Source organism: Coturnix japonica, chromosome W, assembly GCF_054131305.1.
Source record: "Coturnix japonica strain WE chromosome W, WE-NBRP24, whole genome shotgun sequence".
NCBI lineage: Eukaryota > Metazoa > Chordata > Aves > Galliformes > Phasianidae > Coturnix > Coturnix japonica.
In genome coordinates, this window is record NC_140701.1 from 6,210,535 (window position 1) to 6,227,735 (window position 17,201).

Sequence of the window (17,201 nt, forward strand, 5' to 3'; positions counted from 1 at the left end):
TCCTCATCTGTTGATGCACTTGCAGATTTGGTAATAGTTTTAAAGCAGTTTCTTTAGGATTGTTTCAACTGCTGTTGCTGATCTTCTGAGTAGCATCAGCTGCTCAAGTGCTTTTTTTTGTTTGTTTTGTTTTTCCTGAAGCAACTATCAAAATTGTTGACGACCTGCTAATTGCTCGCTCATGGGCAATATTTGAGCAAAATGGTTTGGATGAGCTCTGATGCATTGAACTTCACTTCTGGGCACAGCTGAGCATCAGTGTTCCTAGAATTACGGAAGGCATATACAATGTAGAAGGGAAAATCTAAAACTTAGCTGTAGTCCCTTCCTTTCTTGTATTCCTCTTGCAAAATATGTGCAAGGGAGAAAGTCAAGGCCTTCTTTGGATGAGATGCTGTTCTCGGATGATTTGTCCCTGCTGCCTTTATTTGGCATAAATATTGAATCCTAATGTGACCACTGAATGGCATCACATATAAGCTTACCAGAGACTGAGGGAGGGATGTGGACTCCTCCATACTCCAAATAGTAGTGGGTTTGTTCTAATCATATGACCAAAGCTCTCATTTAAAAATTAATGACAGCAATGCTCCACATAGGAATTAAAATGGGTAGCTGATAGTCACAATGTCACAATGAAGTTTTCGGTTAAGAAGTACTGAGTATTCAATCATGTTAAAATTTTCTTCTATTTGTGAGTATTAATAGCGTCCAATTTCAAAAACCGCTTAATATATATTCTTTAGCTGTGTTAAATATACACAGTAGAACAATGAGCACAGGTATGTTGTGCTGGTTCTTTTGTAGAATTAGTTATATAAGTAGCACGAGCAAAAGTGTTTTAGGAGATGCTAGGTTATCTCAGCTTCAAGTTCAGGGTATTTACACCATTCTCTGAGCTTTTAGGTCTTGTTTCCTATGCTCTGTAATAATGCTTTTTCCCTACTTCCTCTGTAAGGAGCTTCTAGACTGAACATTACACATCTTCTCCCTAGTCTTATTTATCTTGCTTTAGTACTTGCTTGTTGTTTTCAGCATAAAGTGTTTAGATTACTTATAAATCATATTCCCCTCACTAGTGTTGCTGGGTGAGCAGTCAAAACCCAAAACCTGGTTTGGGGTGGAATATGCCACTGCTGTTTCTTCAGTATGACTTTTAAATCAGTTGAGGGCTGTATATAAAACTCCTTAGATGAGTTAAGAGGCTGTTTCCATGCAGTACATGTGAATCTGTATGTAATGCAGGCTGCACGTGGGCACTATAAAATTCTGCATTGTAGTAATAAAAGGACTGTACAAGAATCACCATTGAATATATTGTTGTGGTGACCCAATCCCTAGTAAGTCTTGACTTATATTTATTTTTTTTAATACTTAAAGTATGCATATTATGGAATGGACATAACTGGATTCTAAAGCAATGATGAAATACAGCAGAAGTCGCTTTTGATAGAAAGAAAATGCATGTGATTTTAGCTAATTGCTCACCAGTTAAAGAAAAAAACAGCCCCAAGCTAATGGAATATTTATGGAAACTTGAATCTGCAAATTTGTACAACTTTATGAGTGAACTTTATATGCAAAAGAGTAAGTGTGGACAGAAGTAGGAATCCTCATATTTTGTTTAGAGATGAACTGAATAAGAGAGACAGATATCAACACTTAAGTGATCAACTTGTCCAGGGTTTTATCTTTCTTTTGAAAGTAAGAGGACTGTGAGTTGGAATGAAATTTCTTAGAGAACTGTTTATCTACCATTTAGATGTACATGGAGTGATTCCTGGCTGCCTTATAGGGATTGCTGAAGCACGGAAGATAGAAAGAATATAGCTGTGAATTATCTATCTCGTTCCCATGTTTCTTAAATCTAATTAGATTTTCTACTGGTGTGGAGTGGAAGGTTTGAGTAGTGCCATGGTAAAAGTGTTCTTCCAGACTGAAAACCTTTTGCTCTTAATTCTGTATAGAAATCTGAGGCACCTGATTACGTGTTCAGAGGACTTTAATTCCTTCACTAGTATCAAATACTATGTGATGTGAGGGCATGGCTTGCATATTACGACAGTGTTTCACTTAGAAGTTGCTACTTGGTGTTGTGAACTGCTATGTAATAATGATTTTAATCAATCTGAGCTACATTCCTTTTCCCTTTTTTGTTTGTTTGTTTGTTTGTTTGTTTTACAGTAGTTGTAAATGAGAGAAAGAAAAGGAACACTGTAGAGCAAAGGACAATTGAACACATGAAACAAAAGTGCTCCGCGTACCGAAAGGAAGTACTAGCACTGAAGGAAAGAACTGAAATCTTGGAACATCATTTAACTGTGCTTGAAGAACAATGCAGAAGAGAAAAAAATAAAAAAGAAGATTTCAGTAAGCAGGTAACAAGCCTGCGTATTGAGCTTTCTTTTTCTGAAGAAACAGCTGATGCCCTCCGTGAACAAATTCTGCAGGGTCAAGCTGACTATCGGGAAATTGCTTCTGAACTGGATGAACAGAAATCTATAAATATGACACTTGAAAACAAAAATGCCCAACTAACTAACAACATAGAAGTTGCCAAAGAATGTATAATTGATAAAGTGTCACAAGTAAAAGAAATGCGGACCAAATTAGATGAATTATACAAATGTCACTTAGAGTTTCACGCCATTGCTACTGACTTTGTCAGTGTAAAGGATTCCTCAGACTCTGAAAAAGATGAGACATGAGAGGGATATCTCAAATTAGTTCTGCATGCATTCAGTCACAGACTTCTTCCATCTCAGATCTTGTGCAGGACCTCTCCTTTAACTATAGTCTTAAAAGGATTTGGGAAGTATGCAGAAATATTGTTGATGTTTCCTCACAAAAAAGTCAGCACATCAAAGCACTGCTTCAAGACAATGAAAACCTAAAGGCGGGACTGAATAATGCTGAAAATCATAATCGTCAACTTGTAATGAAGCTATGTGAGATTACAACTCACACTAGTCAGGAAGAAGATCTTGTGAATCAGTTACATGAGCAAATAGAAAAGAAAACTCAGGAGTTTGAAGAAAAGACTGCAGAAGATCAGAGAGTGATTGCACAATTTCAGGAGGAAGTTGCCAACTGTGAGGTAAAAATAAGAGAGCTTGAATATCGCCTGGAGGCTTACAAGACAATGGAAGACAATGTGTCAAAACTCAATGAATTACTTAAAGAAAAAGAATCTATTATTGTTAATCTAGAGACAGTTACAGCAACTCTGCAGGAGAAGTCTGCAAATGCAGACAAAAAGTTTGAAGAGTTAAGTAGCAAAGAAGCAAATCTGATTCAAGAAGTTTTGCAGCTTAAAAACAGCTTGGAGCAGATGAAACACTCTCTTCGGGAAAAGGAAAAGAGTGAAATGGAGAAAGTGCAACGTATAGAATCGTAAGTAACCACTGAGTTAACTTAGAGCCCTTTGAGAATGAACTAGAGTTAAAAATAGTTAATGGGAACATCCCTTCGACTTAATGCATCTGCATGCTTATCAATGGCCAAACTACTACTTTAGGATGCTTTGGTATGCTACTTGAGTTCCAAGGGAAAACAGGAGTGTGCAAGGAAATAAAGAATAATATGGGGATTTCTGGTGGTTTTGTTGTACATCCCTCAGAATAGCATCTGAATAATTTATTGCTTCAGAATCTGATTATGAGAAGCAAGCTGAAATTCAAAAGTAATTGTTTAAATCTTGTCACTGGTCTAGATAGATTTAAGAGTCTATTTACAAATAGAAACCAACAGGCAGGGCATGGATGAAGCTGTAATTGCTGTTTCCATGAGATGTGTAACAATAATGTTCTTTGTGTCTTTATTTTTAACATAAGGCTAGAAAATATTCTTTCTGAGAGTTCTGCCCTTGTACTGAATTTGAAAAAAGATTTGCAGAGGAAAGAAGAAGAGTATGCAGATCTAAAAGACAAACATTCTGATGCCGAGAAACAAATTCAGCAAGTACAAAGCGAGGTTTGTAACTCCAAAGCCTAAAACCTAAGTCTTGTGAAAAAACGCTGATAACTGGGAAGAAGAATGCTATTTACTTGAAGAGAAATAGACTCATTTCCAGAGGCTCTTTTATATAAGCATGTATATTTTTTTTCTTCAATTTCAGCTTCAGTGATGTTAATAGTTAAAATTTAATTATTAAACAAGAAGATATCTTAAAACCCATTTTGCAGGATCTTAGTCTGAAAGTTTATTGGGTGTGCTTGGGGTGGAAAATTGAAGCTTAAAAATGAATTCATGTCTTCCTTGGTAACCTTGCACTTGCTGTCATTTTCCTACTCAGCACTTGTTTGTGAATTCCTCTTTATTTAACAAAGAAGTATTTGGCCAGGTTGGATTACAGAAGTCTTTTAATGAACCGTGAGCTGTGCTTACATTACAGGTGTCCACGATGCGTTCTGTGGAGGAATCCCTCAGGATCAAGACGTATCAACTTGAAAGGGTTATTAACTATTTTAAGGATGAGCTGGATTATAAAGACTTCTATATCCAACAACTTAAGCAGGTATTTTACTTGCTCTTAATTTTTATTAAATGAATGATGCAGGTTTTCCAAGCAACAGGAAAAAGGTCAAAAAAAAAAAAAAAATTTGGAGCAAAATGAAAGTGGCCAACTGAAATTAGTGGTAGACCATGAAAGATATTCAAATAATTAGTCACTACAGAGCACTGGCAGATTGCTTTAAATACAATAATCTGCATAGTAAATACATATGTAATACATGCATATAACCTGATCTTGTTGAGTGACATCACGATATGTTAATTGAAATGTCTTACCATAAACTCTTTTTATCAGCTTGAGTCCTTATTTATGCTATATGAAAAACTTATTAATTCTAGGCTGTCTTAAAGATTCTGCTTGTTTTTACTGTGTATGCTTTTCTTTCAACATGAAATATAGGAGCTGGTGGAAACTGAGAGGATGGAAGATATCTCCAAAGACTATGACCAACTATGTGACGGTCAGCCATTATTTGTGTGTGTGTGTGTGTGTGTGTGGAATATCCGTGTAAATGTTGTCACATTGCTAATGACTTTGAGTCTTCTGTGTTTCGATTTTAAAACATGTCTGCATATATTTGTATGTAAATATTTCAATGGAGATGCTCTATTTCTTTTAAAAGAGCTTTTGGTCATGGGAGAATCTTGATTTGAGAATAATGGGAGATAGTAGGGAGTTCATCTGTAAATTTTTAAACCTTCAGATCTGTGTGCAAGGGATAGAACAATTGAAGTTATGCGGATGACATTAGAAGAACAAGAGGAAATGCAGCTTGAACAAGATGAAATGCTTCAAGCTCAGTTAGAAGAGAACCAAAAATTAGCTTCAGGTAATCTTTCCAGGGAAAGGGAGCAGGGATGCAAAAGGGGTTTAGACGTACTGTGATAGCCACTTCCATTTTCATGTGACTGTTACTTAGGCATTAACGTTCCATAGTAAACAACAAATCTCTTGTAGTTAAAGGCTTCTGTTATTTCTTTATGTCTGTAGCAGATAAAACTGAAGCAGCTTTAGTAAAAAGTCATTGGTGTGGTATTTCAAATATATATTTGAAATGATATGCTATCTAACCTCATTTTGTGTATTGAGTAGAACTGATTGCATGGAAACAGAAATACAGTGAGCTGGAATACCAGAGCAATAGTGACTGGCAGCAAAAGAACAACGAAAGTGATGAGGCAAATTTGAATGAAAACAGTACAGAATTAATAAAGCTGCAAAAAGAGCTGGAGGTAACTTAACTTCAAAGTTGTAACTTGATAAAGTAAACTGTTATATTGATTACAGAAACTTCCTGTAAAAGCTGCAGTGCAACATGTAATAGGGACCAGGTACAGCTTTTTTGTGGTACGTTAAGAATGGCATCACTGATGCCCCCATAGTATAGGAAGTGTAGCCTTCCCTACATTATGCTGCCATGAGCAGTGCTTCTTTTGCTGGCCTCTGAACAGTTAGTTGTCTTATCCCATCTGATGTTATTTTTTGTTGTTGTTGTTTGTTTGTTTTTTTTTAAATAAAAGTAGTGGGCTGGCATTGGGAGTTTTCTAAGTGAGTATACAATAGGTTACATCCACTCTGTTAGTGGAATGGTTCTGAACTTCTTTCCTCCTTCACCTTGAGTAAGCTTATTTATGATATTTTTTTTAATGCGCAGAGCCAATTCACTTTTTCAAGAAGAGGGGAAAGTTGAACATTCATTGCTTCATTCTATACCACGTCAATGTGCTATAAGCAGAGTATACTTATACAATTGTTGTTTGCAAGAAAGGAATACTAACTCAAAGCAAATTGTAACTTACGGTGTATTTGTCAAAACTGTTTTCTGTTAGTTGCTTGGGCAACTAATATAAGCTATCGAAATCATCATCTAACTTTATCACCAGGAAGCCTTTTTTGTTGGGCTGCGGGTCTAGGAATTTTCCTTGGTTAAAAGACTTTTATTTTTTCCAAGCAGTTTCTCAGGTGCTCTGTCCTATATATGAGAATGTCTGCCAGTAGGTTTGATAGGAAAGGAGACTACTCCTACAGTGTAAACTGTGTTGCTTTTCTTTGTCTTTCAACCCTGAAGGAGCTGCAAGTTTTTCTACAACTGCTGCAAGGCAGCGTAAAGTGTTAGAAGTTTTTAAGTTAAAAGAGTTTTTCTTATACTGACTTTTGGTGTAAGTTCTGTAAAGCTTGTGTGAACATTTATAAAGAAAAAGAGATGTTTTATGGAGGCTCTCCAGTCTGAATAAGAAATACTGGAAATGATTATTTTTTAATGGAAAAGAACTAATGATTATCCAATACCTGCCTTTGGGAATATTCTGTAGTAAAAACTGCTAATGTTTCTGTTATCTTGCAGAAACAAGTCTATTTAATGATGACCTGGCTTTTAAGACTTTTATTCCTTAATGACTCACTATTTCATTTTTGGTTTCTTTGAAACAGGAAAGTGAGACTAAGTATCAAACTGATAGAAAAAAGTGGCTGGAGGAGAAAGAAGAGCTCCTAAATCAGATAAAAGAAGCAGAGAATCTTCGCAACAAAGAAATGAAACAATTTGCTGAGGACCGACAACATTATGGAAAGCAACAAGCAGAAACTGTAAGTGATGAGGTCCTGGCAGAGTTGTCTGGTGCCTGTAGTTTGGAGACAACTACATACCAAGTATTAACAGTAAGGGTGCATAAGAGCAGCTTGTCCAAGTCCCCTTGCTTTCTTATGCAGCAAAGCTCATATGAGAACTGCTTGATTTGGAAAAGGAAGGAATGGGGGGGCCACAAAAAGAAAGATCTTTCATAAGTGCATAATGGAATGTCACGTATGTGGGACATCAATAAGAAAATTACAGTTGAAAAATAGATCACTATTTAATGAGGCTAAGAAAGTATTTTGTACAATAGCTTTTGTTTGTTCTCTTTTCTGCAAAGCAGAAGGCCTTTAAGCCTTTATAAGGAAGAAAAGGCAATTGAGTTTCTAAAGAAACCCCACAAACTTCTCTCCAGATACTGAATAAAAATACTTGGTCAGACGGCCACAGTTTTGCTCCTTTATCACTTTCCAAATAGTAACTGATAACAAAGTCACTTGAGTTACTTGAGCTGTTTGCTGGGCTCTTGTCATGTAACTTCTTAAACATGTGAATCTGTACATTCTGCAAAGCTTTTTTTACATCTGGAAGTAGTTAGTCCCGACTTTCTGGACCTGCAAGCAGCATAGAAGGACATGAGGAGCTTAGTATTATTATCACTTTGTGACTTTATTTTCCTAAAGCTCATTGGTAATCATTAAATGAGCAAATTGAAGTTCTTAAATAATACTAATATTTTTTCACAAGGAGAGTAATGTAGGTTGTCTAATAGAAGCATGGTTTTGCTTCTGTAGGTTTGTAGTGCAACTAGTTCTAGAGCTCCTGTGGATCTTGAAGAGATCATACATTTACTAAGACTATAAAATGGTGCTAACTACCGAAGTGTTAGAACAGTTCAGTGTGTAGTAGGTGATGTTCATCTGTTCATCTGTTCTTCATTTAGGAAAGACTTGTTGCCCAGCTGGAGGAAAAGGACCGTAATCTTCAAAAGTGGCGTGAGGAGAGAGATCAGTTAGTAGAAGCTTTGGAAGAACAGCTGAAAAGTTTGGCTTTAAATGAAAGCTTGGAGCAGATGAAACATTCTCTTTGGGAAAAGGAAAAGAGTGAAATGGAGAAAGTGCAACGTATAGAATCGTAAGTAACCACTGAGTTAACTTAGAGCCCTTTGAGAATGAACTAGAGTTAAAAATAGTTAATGGGAACATCCCTTCGACTTAATGCATCTGCATGCTTATCAATGGCCAAACTACTACTTTAGGATGCTTTGGTATGCTACTTGAGTTCCAAGGGAAAACAGGAGTGTGCAAGGAAATAAAGAATAATATGGGGATTTCTGGTGGTTTTGTTGTACATCCCTCAGAATAGCATCTGAATAATTTATTGCTTCAGAATCTGATTATGAGAAGCAAGCTGAAATTCAAAAGTAATTGTTTAAATCTTGTCACTGGTCTAGATAGATTTAAGAGTCTATTTACAAATAGAAACCAACAGGCAGGGCATGGATGAAGCTGTAATTGCTGTTTCCATGAGATGTGTAACAATAATGTTCTTTGTGTCTTTATTTTTTCTGCCCTTGTACTGAATTTGAAAAAAGATTTGCAGAGGAAAGAAGAAGAGTATGCAGATCTAAAAGACAAACATTCTGATGCCGAGAAACAAATTCAGCAAGTACAAAGCGAGGTTTGTAGTCAACTGAGATATTTTTTTCTGTAAGATTATGCTTGGCTTTCTGCTGTTAAAACTTCTCAAACTTTAACTATGAAGCTGGAAATTTCACACTAGTGTGGCTAGCAGCAAATCTTAGGTAAAGTTGCCATTGAAGCTCTAGAGGGGACCAGAAGTTAAAACATGGTTTCGCATAGATAATGAACAGAGGAAAGTAAAGTTGGTTAGTAGTCTGGAATAAGGTTTGTGAAGAGAATAGCTAATCTGCCTCTGGAGGGGATTTGTTATTATCTCTACGTTACTGGTGACTTGCCATTGGTATACGTGGTAACTCCAAAGCCTAAAACCTAAGTCTTGTGAAAAAACGCTGATAACTGGGAAGAAGAATGCTATTTACTTGAAGAGAAATAGACTCATTTCCAGAGGCTCTTTAATATAAGCATGTATATTTTTTTTCTTCAGTTTCAGCTTCAGTGATGTTAATAGTTAAAATTTAATTATTAAACAAGTAGATATTTTAAAACCCATTTTGCAGGATCTTAGTCTGAAAGTTTATTGGGTGTGCTTGGGGTGGAAAATTGAAGCTTAAAAATGAATTCATGTCTTCCTTGGTAACCTTGCACTTGCTGTCATTTTCCTACTCAGCACTTGTTTGTGAATTCCTCTTTATTTAACAAAGAAGTATTTGGCCAGGTTGGATTACAGAAGTCTTTTAATGAACTGTGAGCTGTGCTTACATTACAGGTGTCCACGATGCGTTCTGTGGAGGAATCCCTCAGGAACAGGATGGATGAACTTGAAAGGATTAATAACCAGTTTAAGGATGAGCTGGATTATAAAGACTATACTATCCAACAACTTAAACAGGTATTTTTCTTGCTCTTAATTTTTATTAAATGAATGATGCAGGTTTTCCAAGCAACAGGAAAAAGGTCAAAAAAAAAAAAAAAAATTGGAGCAAAATGAAAGTGGCCAACTGAAATTAGTGGTAGACCATGAAAGATATTCAAATAATTAGTCACTACAGAGCACTGGCAGATTGCTTTAAATACAATAATCTGCATAGTAAATACATATGTAATACATGCATGTAACCTGATCTTGTTGAGTGACATCACGATATGTTAATTGAAATGTCTTACCATAAACTCTTTCTATCAGCTTGAGTCCTTATTTATGCTATATGAAAAACTTATTAATTCTAGGCTGTCTTAAAAATTCTGCTTGTTTCTACTGTGTATGCTTTTCTTTCAACATGAAATATAGGAGCTGGAGGAAAGGGACCATAATCTTCAAAAGTGGCGTGAGGAGAGAGATCAGTTAGTAGAAGCTTTGGAAGAACAGCTCAAAACTTTGGCTTCTATTGCCATACAAAAAGAGACAGAAATAGCAGAACTGAGACAATCTGCCTTAAAGGATTCAAGCAAGGTCAGCTATCCTTTCCTCCTACCTGATTAGCTACCCATAAATTCTGTAAAACTCCTGTACCTGCTCTTTGTATTCTGGATGTGGTTCTGTTCTTGAACACTGTCGTATTGACATCATGTGCAACTAACCAAAAAAAGCACCAGCTTTTATTTTTGTTCTTCAGAAACAGAATTTCTGTTAATTACTAAAATTTCAATTTTTTCAGTAGTTCAGATAAGCAGATGTCAGTTTGATGCTTATGATCCTACAATCATACTGGACATCTGTAGCTTTTTCTGATAATTCACAGCATTTCCGGATCCCAAGCTAGGCTCAATACTCAGACAGTAGTTCTGTCTCAGGTTTCTTACTTTCTTTGCTTTCTCTGAGGTAGTATCTACAATGGCATGAAAAGACAGAAGGGGACGTGGAGAGAGATTAAGGGAAGCATCAAAAAGCAGAGGGGGGATGATCTCTGGAAGTTGCATTTCTTATTTCAAAATCCAGCTTTTAATCAGGATAGCCAATCTAAGCCGTAGCATAGAATTTCAGAAGCTAAACAGAAGACTAAATGAGTTGTGCTCTTTTGAGAATGTTTGGATTCACTTTCTCTGAGAAGAAAGATGTTCTCATAGCAAAACTTCCCCTACAACTGCCGACTTTCTCACAGTACCGAGGATTTGGGAACGAATAAAAGCTCGGGTTATTATATCTTAAGAGAGATGAAGGCTGAAGCACATAAGTAAAATAGAAGAATCAAAATATATTGTATTACAACTTCCCAGGCAATTCTGTGACTACTGCACTTGTAACAGTGACCGTACAAATCCGTGAAATGTTACTGTTCTTGAATAGTTAAGTGTTCTAGCCTGCAATTCTAAAACTGATGCTACTAAGTAATTGCAATACTGCTTGTGTGTGTTAATTCCTTTTGCCAATCCCACAACTCAGCAGTTTTTACTGTTTATTAGGATAATGCAACTGTGATAGAAGAGTTAAGAAAAGAACTGGCTGACAAAGATGACTTTATAAAGGAATTAAAACAACGCATTAACCACAGTAGCCCTCAGTGTTTGCCAGAAATACCTTTACTTGAAGAAAGACAAAGTAGAAGGAATGACTCTGTAAATGAAAAGGTATGATTATATTTATAGAAAGTAAGTACTTAACATCTTGTTAACCCCTTTTTGTTCTTCTGTTTTCCTAGGAGATACTGGAGCTAGAATCATTTTTCTTAGCATATAGTCCTTTAACTACATATTCAGTGATGAGTACTTGTTGGTTCTTTTTGTCTTCCACTCAAACATGAGCTCTCATCTTCTCAAAACTATTTTATTTACTAGAACACCATCTCTCTGTGTACATTATGGAACTTTTCCATGCAGTTTTCCATGTATTCGTATGTGGATGCTGAAGATTAGGCAGAGGTTTAGCCTTTGGTGTTCTAACATAGCAGCTGTGAGCGTGCAGAGTATGGGGGGAATGGATGACAAAACGACCAGCGTTACAGATTTTGTCCCTAAATAATGTCTCGCTTTCTCTCTTTTGGAGGCAGAATACTGCCTGAGACTGTTAGTGAGACCCAGTAGGGTGTATCTGAAGATCACACAATGAATAGATGTTACTACCTTCCCACACTTGTGCTGTGTTTCAGCTTACGTGTTCATGTGGCGTCTGAGCTTGAGGTTTTACACTGTAGCTTTAGAAAACTCGAGATATTTTGGAGGTCTAATGCATAGCCTAATCTTTACTCCTTTTAAATATTTACAGCCTAGGAAACAACAAAGCAAAACTAAAACTGGAGAAAGTATTCCATTAAGATGCAAAGCTGAAGACAATTATTTGTCACGTCCATGTACTAGGAGCCTCACTTCATTAAATGAATCTGAGGTTAGTATGAAACTTCAGATCTGAAAATGTTGTGATTGTATTGCTTTTGATAAGGAATGAGTAGGAAAAGATCTCATGTTCTCTAAACAATTCCCAAGTTTTAATTTATTTATCCCTTTCAAGGTGATCAGATCACCTGTTTTTATAGCCTTTGATAGGAATAAAAGCTGTTGAAACAATTGTGTGATGAATTTTTGTCAGGTGCTGTTGAAAACTCTCCTCATGTTAATGCTTATGAAGTGGCTCATGATTAGATAAGTTACTTGGAAAAAATTCATGGAGCCACTGAAACGGGCACAGCAAATTGAACTTATTTTCTTCCTCTGCAGGATTTCTGGAGATTGTTTTGTTAGCAGATGATGTTAATCATTCCTATATAAGTTTTTAATTGCTAACTTTCATAAAATAGCAGTTACATATATTTTAAAAACAAAGTATTTATTAACCAACTTAATTCTTGGAAATACAGTGGGTGGTGATACTCCATTCAGATTCTTAGCAGAGCCTGATAAAGTGGCTCTGACTACTTTTTGTCTTTCTACAATCTTTGGTAACTTTTTGAGAGGAAGAAGACTACCCTCAGGGGGTCGGAACAGTGTAAGTAGTAAAAGCTGCTAGTCTGTGTTTGGGACACTGGAGTTTGCTAGTTACTAGCAGCAGTAGAAGCAGCCATCTACCATTTTCTGATGTCCCCAGCAGCCTGTCTTCCATGTGTTCAACCAGCATCTGAACTCATTTTTGATATGCTAGCTGAATTCCTGCCATAGAGAAGGAGGAGTCCAGGTGATCTCAGTTCTGACTTTGTTGTTCCTGTTGAGAAAAACAGGATTGGGTGGATTGTGGACAGTAAGTGCTGCTGGGGAAATGCATACTGACATTTCCCTGTCACTTAGCTGTGCATTTGCTGCCATTTGACCATGAGCAGGTACATGATAGCCTTCAGCTTAAGTACGGTGTCATTGCTTGAATGTCTGTATTCTCTCCAGGGAAAAGATAGCAATGGAGTTCTTTAATGACTTGTACTGGGCTTGCACCTTGCCAGCTGGACCTTACTTATGTAAATAACATCTCTAGTGTAGAAGAGGAAGGGCAAATTCCCTAAGATTAAGCTGGAAGTTAATCGAACACTTGAATCAAATGCTCCTGTTCCTGCCCAGTTCTGACACAGCAGAGTTGAGAAGAAGAAAATCGTGTCAGTTCTACCACCATTCTCTATTAAAAAAAAGTGTAGTTGTCTGTGCCCTTGAGAAAAAATGACTTGTAAAGTATCAGGCTCAGTTTAACATGGAGAACTTTTTTTGTGATCATAGATTGGAAATAATTTTAAATGTAACAAGTTCTAGGAAAGAGGGGTAAAACTCTGCTGTAACTGAAATAGACTCCTTCTGTTACAAGTGTTCTTACAGCAGGAAAATTGAATGCTTACATATCCTTTTCCAGATGCTTTATAGCTTTTTAATCTCATGGCTACCTTAACACTTGCACTTAAAATTCTTCTGTGCTATCAGGAGCATTTGGGAACTGTCCTCGACTCTTCTGGAGTGTCCGCAGAAAATGGCAAAACTAGTCGGTTCCCAAAACCGGAGCTGGAAATCCCACTGACACCTCTGCAACCTGATAAGACGGAGATAAAGCAGCACGGCAGCATGATACCTTTAGGAGTGAAAATGCCTAAGGCAAAAAAGAAAAGAAGTGATGACATGGATGAGGTATGACCTAGACCCAACAGAAAACAAAATATCTGATGCCTTTTTACCATTCTCATTTAAGCATTAAAAAAATGCTATTTCTACCTCAGTAAAGTAGTTGAAGAATTTAATCAATGAACTGCTTTAATGAACAAAACTAATAGCCAGTCTCAGTGATAATGGTTTAAGAGAAGGGAATTTCTCTTAACTACATTGTGTATTTTCTTTGAAACCTGTAGACATAAATCAGCTTTTTAGACATCATGAGATGTCTAATACTGATATCTTAATGTCCTGTTTTTATAATTGAATGCTTATTTATTATTTGATTTACAGTGGAATAGTTACCACTAGCAAATACTTCCCTACTATTAGCAAAAGTGTTTAAAGTGTTCACTTTTGTGACATCAGTTGTTCTTTCCAAAAGAATCATGGCTGAAACTTGTCTTATTTTCCCAGGATTTTGTGAAAAGTGAGAACACGAAAAATACAAAATCTGTCATGGCTTTTAATTCACCCTCTGCAAGTGACGAGAAAATGGTTGTTTTTTGTTCTGGTTTTGAAGCTAGCTTGGGACTTCCTGTAATTGTGTGGTCACACGAAAGAAGCAGTGTCTTATCCTTATGTGTATACCTGAATGGGAATCTTACATGCTTATGAGCTCTTCCTATTAAATTCCATAATCTAACCAAAGGGCAAGTCAGTCTGTCCCCAGAGTGTGTAATGGCTGTACTGTGTAATGATTTGGAGGGAAGGATATTGCACACTGAATAGTTGGGAAGAGAAGCTTTAGTGTATTATCGTGTGCTTTTGTAAGCGAAGCCCTTGTATTAAACTAAGGTTCATATCATTTATATGCATGGCAGTTATTAAAAACAGATGTTCACATGTGATAGCAGTATCCATGGCATGGTCAGAGTATGAGTAGTAGATTTTTCCCATCTGTTGTTTCACATGTTCACATCTCTGTTGAACAGAAATCCGGAAAAGACTACTTCCTGAGAAAGCGAGTACATGCTTCAAGACTGACTAAAAAGAAGGATGAAACACTGCAAAAAGTTGGAGATTTTATTCAAAGCTCTCCTTCTATTATACACTCTAAAGGTTGGTGTAGAATAAGTTTTATTCCATGTTTTCTAGACATTGTAGAATGGCTTGTTTCTGCTGTAGGCTATTAATGTATGTGTTCTTAGACTTGTCTGCCATGTTAAGTTGTCCTTTGATTTATGAAGTAAATGCATTTATTCGTCTCTTCAGAGATTCATTATTACATTTGTGAAAACCTACAAGTATACAGAGAAAGTTGGTTCTGTCTTGTGCTTCTGTCAGCACGAAAGTTAGGCCTGTTGTTTAACTCCTGCTGAAGTTTCTGACTTCCAGCGACTTCTGAGCCATGATTGTCTTTCATACTCCATTTTAATGCATGCTTTAAGCTGCCGTACCTGAACCTATAAACAGTTTCAGCTATAGAAGCAATAAAGAACCTCGATGAACAAATACAATTTCTGAGTATTTTCACTTAAATTTTACGTGTCATTTATAAACCAAGTTTGTTACGAAGCTTTTTTTGCATTCAGTGATTTAAAGACTCACAAAACCAGTAAGTTGATTGGTTTATGTATCAAAACAAATTTCTTCTAGCCAAGAAGCTGATGTCAGCAGTAAGTTCTCCTAAATCAAACGAACCTGAAAGTCTCGAAGAAGGAGAGACCAAGCCAAAACGATGCAAAAGGAAGCTGTATTCCACTGTCGTTTCTGGCCCTCTAGATGTACCTGCTTCTTCGGTAAGCGATTATACTGTAGTCTTGGCTTAAAATAAACTACTAAGGAGTCCAAACAGACTGGAGAGTTCATCTATTTGCAGGAGGAGGTTGAAAGTACTGAGGTATTTCTTTATTCTACCAAGTCATTCTTGTTGGTCTTCCTGCTGTTCTGTTTTATTTTGTCCTCAAAGATCTCTGTGTTTGGCTGGCTTACAGTTTACTAAGTAGGTGATGTAGCAATCACGGAGATGTCTTCTAATTTGGAATCATAGATAATTTCAATGTGTTGGAGTGGGATTATTCTACTACACGCTTTTCTAGAGCACAACTTACACAGCTTTTTAGGTATGCTTAAACTATGATCTCCTGTCTAAGCCAACTTGCAAAGGATCTGATGTGCCAGTTTCATGACTCTGTCGGCAGCTATTGTGCTAAGAACATTCTTGCTCTGTTGAAACTGCATCTTTTAATTATATTAGAGTCCTTTTTCTGTTCAGCAAAGTGATCATTTGCCCATACTGTAATATCCCTCTGAATTTTTTGATGATTTGACAAATGATAGGGGCAGAAACCAAAATGTTATATTTTTTTTGTTAGAGGATGAAGAAGATGAGACAATTTCTTTTCTCACTGTAGTTCTGAGAACATGGAACTGAACCGAGAACTGAAATTCTGGGCAAGTCATAGCTACAGGGATTGAGGCTAAAAATGTTTTCTGAACGCTTCATGTTTCACAAAACAAGTATTATAATACTCTTTTGAAAACAAGTATTTCAAAATGAAAGCTGCCTTCAGGCTTTCCTCAGATGTGTGTGCTTTTTTAAGATAAACAGGATTTTGTACATTCTCCATATTTGTTCCTTGTGATTAAGCTGCATTAAAATGATCTCGGTATCCCATAGTTTTCTGAATAAAATATAATAAGCAAATGCCATTCTGAAATCCATTTAGGGGAAGAAATATGTTTGCGTGTGTCAAGAAGAGCTTGTCAGTCTTGTGTGAAAAGATGAGTAACTTTTGAAATGTTTTCTTCAGGAATCTGAGGAACAAAAGAAGGAAAGTGATCATCTGATCACCAAGCGACGGCTGAGATCCAGAACAGCTAAAAAACCTTGAAGAAGCATGTTTGTTCCCCTTTCTCAGGACGTACTTTTATCGTATTATTAAAACTGGTTGTTAATAAACAGTAACAGTTACTCCGTTGTGTTCTTAAATTTGTATATAGGTGTTTGTTGCAGAACGGCGGGAGAAAAGCAGACGACCACACCTGTCATTGACATATGATCAGCGAATCTCATTTATTCCTTGGCTGCGTGTACCTTTATAATACGGATAATTAGCTCATACATCTTGCAAAAGTGGAGCTCATCATTGGTTCCCAATTACATACCATCCCCGAGTATCTTAACAGCTTGTTGTTATCAACTGAAAGCTACTCCGTTGCTGAGTTCCCAGAACCATGGCTAGTTTCTCACCATCCCAGAGCATCTTGTTATTCTCACTGCCCTTGCAGGTGGCATGACTGTTAGATTAACTGCACCGTGTTTACGACCCTTCTCAGCTAACTAACTGTAAAAAAACACTCTCTACACATGATAAGCATCATTTCTGTCCATGATTAGAAATTAGGTCCTAGTAATTGATTTAATTGCTCTGCTATTCTTACGGGATCCCCAGTTAAGGAATCAATTTCCTCCTTG

General features: G+C 36.7%; 2 protein-coding genes across 2 annotated transcripts; both read left to right on the top strand.

Moving 5' to 3' along the window:
* Window positions 1-2,751: 2,751 nt before the first annotated feature.
* LOC146754415 (kinesin-like protein KIF20B) lies at window positions 2,752-8,226 on the top strand. The gene is made up of 8 exons (XM_085527564.1): window positions 2,752-3,393; window positions 3,834-3,972; window positions 4,394-4,516; window positions 4,916-4,976; window positions 5,220-5,345; window positions 5,609-5,748; window positions 6,947-7,102; window positions 8,032-8,226. The coding sequence occupies exons 1-8, from the start codon at window positions 2,939-2,941 to the stop codon at window positions 8,224-8,226; spliced, it is 1,395 nt and encodes a 464-aa protein (XP_085383690.1). The 5' UTR covers window positions 2,752-2,938.
* A 433-nt stretch (window positions 8,227-8,659) lies between these two features.
* LOC146754416 (kinesin-like protein KIF20B) lies at window positions 8,660-16,697 on the top strand. Its single transcript, XM_085527626.1, has 6 exons — window positions 8,660-8,768; window positions 9,498-9,620; window positions 10,020-10,181; window positions 14,716-14,842; window positions 15,380-15,522; window positions 16,537-16,697. Exons 2-6 carry the CDS (start codon window positions 9,507-9,509, stop codon window positions 16,615-16,617), a joined length of 627 nt encoding a protein of 208 aa, XP_085383752.1. The 5' UTR covers window positions 8,660-8,768; window positions 9,498-9,506; the 3' UTR covers window positions 16,618-16,697.
* Window positions 16,698-17,201: the final 504 nt, after the last annotated feature.

Excerpts from the sequence above, each read along its gene's own strand:
- LOC146754416 (XM_085527626.1), top strand. The coding sequence starts at position 9,507 with ATGCGTTCTGTGGAGGAATCCCTCAGGAACAGGATGGATGAACTTGAA. Across the intron at positions 9,621-10,019 it reads CTATCCAACAACTTAAACAG|GAGCTGGAGGAAAGGGACCA; the intron begins GTATTTTTCTTG and ends CATGAAATATAG. Across the intron at positions 15,523-16,536 it reads TAGATGTACCTGCTTCTTCG|GAATCTGAGGAACAAAAGAA; the intron begins GTAAGCGATTAT and ends TGTTTTCTTCAG.
- LOC146754415 (XM_085527564.1), top strand. The coding sequence starts at position 2,939 with ATGAAGCTATGTGAGATTACAACTCACACTAGTCAGGAAGAAGATCTT. Across the intron at positions 3,394-3,833 it reads AAAGTGCAACGTATAGAATC|GCTAGAAAATATTCTTTCTG; the intron begins GTAAGTAACCAC and ends TTTTAACATAAG. Across the intron at positions 4,977-5,219 it reads CTATGACCAACTATGTGACG|ATCTGTGTGCAAGGGATAGA; the intron begins GTCAGCCATTAT and ends TTAAACCTTCAG.